This window comes from Haliotis rubra, unplaced genomic scaffold, assembly GCF_003918875.1.
Source record: "Haliotis rubra isolate DU_JTF1 unplaced genomic scaffold, ASM391887v1 Scf91, whole genome shotgun sequence".
Classification (NCBI taxonomy): domain Eukaryota; kingdom Metazoa; phylum Mollusca; class Gastropoda; order Lepetellida; family Haliotidae; genus Haliotis; species Haliotis rubra.
The window spans coordinates 1,141,109-1,147,905 of record NW_025767646.1 but is presented as its reverse complement, the minus strand read 5'-3'; the positions used below and the strand labels follow the sequence as shown (position 1 = coordinate 1,147,905).

The window sequence follows — 6,797 nt, the reverse complement described above, 5'->3', positions numbered from 1 at the left end:
CGGCGCAGTGTTGCCGATTCTCTGCCACTGCATCCTGTCTGCATCACGACGTTCAACAACATAACCAGTAAGGGGAAGGTTACCAGTAAAGTCTGGTGGAAGCCATTCAAGTTCAACTGTCTCATCCATGACATCAGATGCCCGCAGACGACTGGGTGGTGATGGAACATCTAGCAGGAGAAAGCCAACATTAAATTGGAATCAGCTGTCAAAAATTGTGTTACAAGGTACAGAGCAATGAAATTTTGTACAATTTGTTGATTCCAAAAGGTTTCTGTACATGTATCAGTAACTGAGAAACAAGGCCATTGCTTTTTAAGAACCTTTTCTCGGACATACTTTTATATACAATTCATCTTACATATACTTTTGAGATTAAAGTCCTGGGCCTGGTTTCACAAAGCGATCATAGCACTAAGATGATCGTAACTCCCATGCTTTAACATAGACTTACAACAGTTGTAGCGCTACGATCACTTTGTGAAATGGGCCCCAGATCAATACAGGAGCATCCTATTTCGCATGTCCAATTTCCATGTGATTACGTAAGAGCATAAAAACTTGTCACAATAGTATTTCTTCAAAAGAAGCTCTTACCAAACTGGCTCTTTGCAACAACAGCTGTCTTCATTTCCAGTGGTGCACCAACTCCGATCTTGTTCTCTGCCGACACGCGGAAGACGTACGAGTGATCTTCTACGAGACTTGACAGAGTGTAGTTGGTGGTGGGGCCAGCTACTCTAGCAGCCCTCATCCAGCCAGCATTGCGGGTCGTGTCGTTCTTCTCAATGGTGTAGCCAGTCACTGGGGTGCCTCCATCATCAAGTGGTGGTTGCCATGACAATGTGGCAGTGTCACGTCTCATGTTGGTCAGCTGAAGAGGTCCTCTCGGTGCTCCTGGAGCCTCTGGGTAAAGGTAAGGAAAGACAAAATGAATGATCATATCAAATCAAACAACAGATTTCATGGTCCTGGAGATTCTGGTTAATCCTGGGAATAGGAAATTAACATAAATTTGGTAAACTTGATCATCTCTGAAACATGTAATGACATTTAAATAGTCCTGACTTACCAAGTGGTCTTGTTGGCTTGACGGTTGTGTCCAGGTTGTTTGGCTTGCTGCGTCCAACTGCATTCACTGCACAGATTCTGAAGTCGTACACCTCTCCAGTTTGGAGGTTTCTGATGTTCTGTCTGGTGGCAATAGAGTCCACTTCAGCCATGGTCTTCCAGTCTTTGTCACTGGTGCCACGGGCCTCGATGACATATTTGGTGATCGGGGAACCACCATCGTCTATTGGAGGCAGCCAGTCCAGCATGACAGAGTCAGCAGTGATCTTGCTGGCTCGGACTCTGCCAGAGGGTGGGCCAGGGGGTTCTGTGTGAAAAGAAATACTTGAAGATGTAAAACTGGCATCACCTTTATATGTGATATATAATAACCAAAACATATTAAATTTTTTTTTTTCTAAATGTAGTTTAGTAGTTTGCTTCGTGAAAAGTATAATTTATTCAAATGTTTTGGTAAAATTGTTGAAACAATTGCACAGTTAAATAATTTCACATTAACGTCTGCTTCTCAAAGCACTGACCTGCTTGACGTCTGCATGATGTTGGTGAAGTTGATTCCAATGGCAGACTGAGGCCTTCATCATTTTCAGCAAACACCCTGAAGATGTAGTCATTACCCTCGATGAGACGCTCCACAGTGTAAGTGTGAGTAGCGGGTCGAACACTGTCCACAGCGCAACCAGGACTGTCTCTTGGCTTCACGACGCTCAATGACGTAATTCTTAATGGGAAGTCCTCCATCATTCTCTGATGGCTTCCACTTGAGGGTGGCCGAGTTTTTGTCTACACTGGTGATCTCAAGTGGCCCAACTGGTGGCGAAGGCACATCTGGAATGACAGACGTTCAAAATGATTTGTTCCAGGACCATTTTAATTCAAATACTTGAACATTCCTTTTAAGGAACAACAAATTATGACAAGGTAATTGTTTCCATATATCTATTATCGCAAAATTTAATGAGGCTCTTTCCAAACAGAGGATCAATATATTTTGTCAGATTTTGCTTAATATTTCCCAAAAAATTATAATACTCACTGTAAGGACTCTTTGGTGTGATTGGCTCTGATGACAACAGAGGATCTGAGATGCCAACAAGATTCTCAGCCATGACCCGGAAGTGATAGCTGTTACCTGGGGTCAGGTATTCAATGTCAGCAGTGGTTTGACTGGCCTTGACCCTGTCTCCGTGGCTCCAGTTAGTCTTGAATGCATCACGCTTCTCGATGAGGTAGTGAGTGATGGGAGACCCACCATCTTCCTCAGGAGGCAGCCAGGACAGGGTGACGCCATCTTTCCTCATGTTGATGACCTTCAGGGGTCCTTCAGGTGGTGACGGTGGCTCTGGAAATAAGATGGAAGATTGCAGTAGTGATCATCATCACAGCTGAAACAATTTGATTCAGCAAAATGCTCAGCAAACAGTGTTCCAACTATTTGAGCACAGTCAGTAAAACTCAAGCTAAAAGATCCATTTTTGGTCATGTCATTATATGACGCACAAGTCAGTTACAAAGGCTGTACAATCACCAATGTTGCACAATCACCATGGTCACACACCATCAAATTCTGATAAGAGTGGGCTCATGTGACAATAATATGGTTCTCTATTCTGACCAGGACTTCTACACCAGGACCGTACATAGGTATCTTGACACACTCAAAAGCTAAAGCTATGTCTTCGATAACAGTCACCATATTAAACATATCATGAGTACTGGCACAAAACCAATTCAAGTATTCGCTGGGGTTATTATTCTTTCCTTTAAAAGAGAAGTTTATCTACTCACTGACTACTGTCTTGACCGACACTGGTCTGTCTGTGACACTCATTTCACTGAGTCCAATGCTGTTCTCTGCCACCACTGCAAACAGATATTTCTTCTTGGAGTCAAGGTCCTTTGCCTTGAATGATGTCTTGTAGGCATCCACTGTAGCAAGGTCAACCCATTGTGAGCCTGGCTTGTCCTCTGTCATCTTCACGTGGTACTGCTTGATGCGGGAACCACCATCTTTGAGAGGAGCCTTCCAGTCAATAGTGACTGAGGAGTCAGAGACACGGCCGGGGTAGATGTATGCTGGAGCTTCTGGTACATCTGAAAGATGAAGAAAAGGAAAAGATTAGTCAGGATATCTGTAAATCCATATTAGCCATAAATATGTTGGTACATTGAAACTGTCTTGGTCAAAGCAAATGGGGAGTGACTTCATGATGGAGTGTTCATGTTTTGAAGTTTTTGATCCAGGTTGAACAACAAATATTAGAGCCATAACTATCAGTACTACTTGTCATATTTTGACATACCCTTACAACAGTTCTCATCGCTTTTACATTCATTGATAAATACCATCTTTCTATACATGTACACGATACAGAATCTGAATGCTTAAATGTTGACTGAAAGATTGTGGTCTATGGCCATCCATATATAAAAAACATCCATGTAAGTCAACTATCAAGAAAAAGAACAAAATGTAGCATGAACATCATGACATTGTCTTTATTCCTTGCTTTATGTGTTCAACCTACCTTTCTTCTTGCTTGGAGTGACTGAGTCAATACCCTCTAGAGGCAGACTCTCTCCTTCAGCATTGACCGCTCGGACACGGAAGAAGTACTCATTGTTGACCACCAGGTTCTTGGCGGTGAAGGTGAACGTTTTGGCATCTACTGCACCTGCACGTCCCCATATACTACGTCTTGATTCACGGATTTCGATGCGTAATGGAGGATTGGTGATCCGCCATCATCTTCTGATGGTTTCCATTCAAGGTCAGCAGTTGAGTCAGTGACGTTGGAAATGGCCAGAGGACCAACAGGTGGAGATGGTACATCTGAAGACATTATGGTCAACATCAATACTTCAATTTTAATACTGGTTAACAGTATCATAAGGATCACGTTGATAAAATAATTTGTCCAAATTATGAAGTGTCAGTATTTACTGAACCATGCAAATTTTCCAACTAAAATAAAAAGTTATATTTTCTGTTTGTTGCTTCAATTTCAAGGAAACTGTTTCATGCATTTGGATCCATTTTCAAACACATCACCAGATTTATAACCTACCAAATGGACTCTTGACTAAGATGGGTCTGCTCTCAAGAGGAATGCCAGCTGCCATCTTGTTGACAGCCATGACACGGAAGTAGAACTCGGTTCCTTCTGTCAGATTCTTCACCTTGGCCTTGCATGTGGGGCTAGATGTCTTCTCAGCGTGCGACCAATGAGCTCTCATCACATCCCGCTTCTCCAGCAGGTAGTGTGTGATCTCACTACCACCATCATCCTCTGGTGGATTCCAGGTCAAGGTCACTGCCTCTCTTTCAATATCCATAGCTTCAATTGGACCGACTGGCTTGCCTGGTGCACCTGGATAGTAAATACAAATATGTGCATGTTAAATATTAACTTCCCTTTGGTGAGGTTTGATCTTCAAACATGACTGCTCATGATCGGAAATATATATATATGAATATCTGTGGTAATGATCAAAGGAAAACTGATTCCCACATTGGCAAAAGAGTCTAGACATAGTCATGAATAGAGTTGAACTGTCCTGATGAATCAAGGGATTTGCTACAAAAAGCAAATTCAGCTCTGACATACACAACTTATCTTTCTAAGTAAATGAGCTACCATTTGTCAGACATTGTTTCACAACAAACCAGGATGCAATGACTGACATAACTTTATAAGCAAACACACAGTATTTGCTTCACTAACATATGGACTAGTGATTTTACACCTCAGCCACAATTCCTCAGTCAGTGAACTAGTATTTGTCAGGCCTTGTTTCCCAACAGATCTGATGCCATGACAACACTATCTAGACTCCCAGTAGCTGTAGCCATAAGAACCCGCCATCCAATATTTGTGTTCATGGAAATGTAATCAACTATTCGAGGCAAGCGTTACAGTGGGTCAGAGACTAACCTGGGGGCCTGTGAGGCACTACAGGTTCTGACTCCAGGGGTTTGCTGTTGCCAATACGGTTGATGGCAAACACCCTGAAGTAGTGCTTCTTGTTTGGTACCAGCTCCTTAGCTTTGACTGAAGTGATGCCACAGTCTGTTGTAGCCACCTCGGTCCAGGTATCGAGGTCCCGAGTTACGTCCACCTTGTAGCCAATGATGGGGATGCCACCAGGATCTTTGGGTGGATGCCAATCCAGTGTCACAAAGTCTTCTCCGATGTCACGGAATTTGATTGGTCCAATTGGAACACCAGGGGGCTCTGAATTGAAAAAGAAATTGCATTAATGATTGTGATATTCTAAACCTGTTTACAAGTTGTATGAGTGAGTTAAAATTTAATGTCGCATCACAATATTTTAGACAGATAGTGAAAAGTAAATGTTGTGCTATTCAGTCAACAATATTTACATATAAATTTTGGCCAGTGAACCAGTGATCGGTAACATAAACAAGGGTATGACACATACTGTCACAGATTAAGTAATTGATAACATAAACAAGGGTATGACACATACTGTCACAGATTAAGTAATTGATAACATAAACAAGGGTATGACACATACTGTCACAGATTAAGTAATTGATAACATAAACAAGGGTATGACACATACTACCCATCTGATCCCTCTGACAACAAGTTCTGGACCTATTCTGTACAGGATTCTTGACACATTATTTTTGAGGAATAAATTCTTAAATTTACTTCTACACATCCTAAAGATGACATTCTGATTTTTATCAATGAGTCAATTACTCACTTGGCTCTCGCATTGGTATGACTGGTTCAGTCATCTCACAAGGAGCTCCTATACCCTCCTCATTCTCAGCAAAGACACGGAAGAAGTATGGTGTGCCCTCGGTCAGCCTGGTGACCTCGAGGGTGAGGACTGAGCCACGAGTGACATCCTGCTTGATCCATGATCCATACTTCTTGTCCCGACGTTCCACAATGTATTCCTTGATGGGCAGTCCTCCATCTGTCTTCGGTGGTTTCCACTTGAGTGTGACGGAGTTGGCTGTGCTGTCAGCAGCTGTGATAGACTCTGGTGGGCCAGGTGGCTCTGTCATCCGAAATACATGCAAATGATATAGTTGGGTGCTCTAAACATTGTTATATAATACCACACTCACCATTATTCCAGTAATCTGGCCATTCTAGTTTGTTTTTATAAATTGAGAGTGAATGATAACTTTGTCATTTAGAATGAATCAATATTACTTTATGCTGCATGAGCATTGTGATTTCAATGGACACCAAGAAAGCAAATGCATTAATAACAATAAGCCATATTCCTTATAAATTTTATAGAACAATACTGTTTTTCTTCAGTAGTATCTCCTCAAAATACTCCTGTCATAAGGTCTTGTTAAAAAAGCAATGGAACTCACAGTAGGGGCTTTTGGCTATGATTGGCTCTGCAGATTCCAGAGGTTCAGACTGTCCAACAATGTTCTCTGCCATGACACGAACCATGTAGTCCTGATTCTCAATGAGGAAGGTCAGGTCACAGCTAAGGACCTTGGCTGGCACCTTCTCCACTGGCAGGTATGTGGACTTCCATGCCTCACGCTTCTCAACAACATAGCCGGTGATGGGGGAACCACCATCTCTCTCACTTGGCTTCCAGGTTACACGGAAACCACGACGGTTGATGTCGGACGCCACCATTGGACCAACAGGTGGTGATGGTGCAACTGTGAAGTGGGAAGTTTTTTACATTGTGAGAGTAGAATGTAACACAATATTATT

General features: G+C 42.3%; 1 protein-coding gene across 1 annotated transcript; it reads right to left on the bottom strand.

Moving 5' to 3' along the window:
- Nucleotides 1-3,049: 3,049 nt before the first annotated feature.
- On the bottom strand, nt 3,050-6,115 carry LOC124264126 (titin-like). Its single transcript, XM_046698846.1, has 5 exons — nt 5,806-6,115; nt 5,007-5,306; nt 4,140-4,442; nt 3,600-3,904; nt 3,050-3,165 (listed from the first exon to the last, which is right to left on the bottom strand). Exons 1-4 carry the CDS (start codon nt 6,113-6,115, stop codon nt 3,738-3,740), a joined length of 1,080 nt encoding a protein of 359 aa, XP_046554802.1. The 3' UTR covers nt 3,050-3,165; nt 3,600-3,737.
- Between the last annotated feature and the right edge of the window lie 682 nt (nt 6,116-6,797).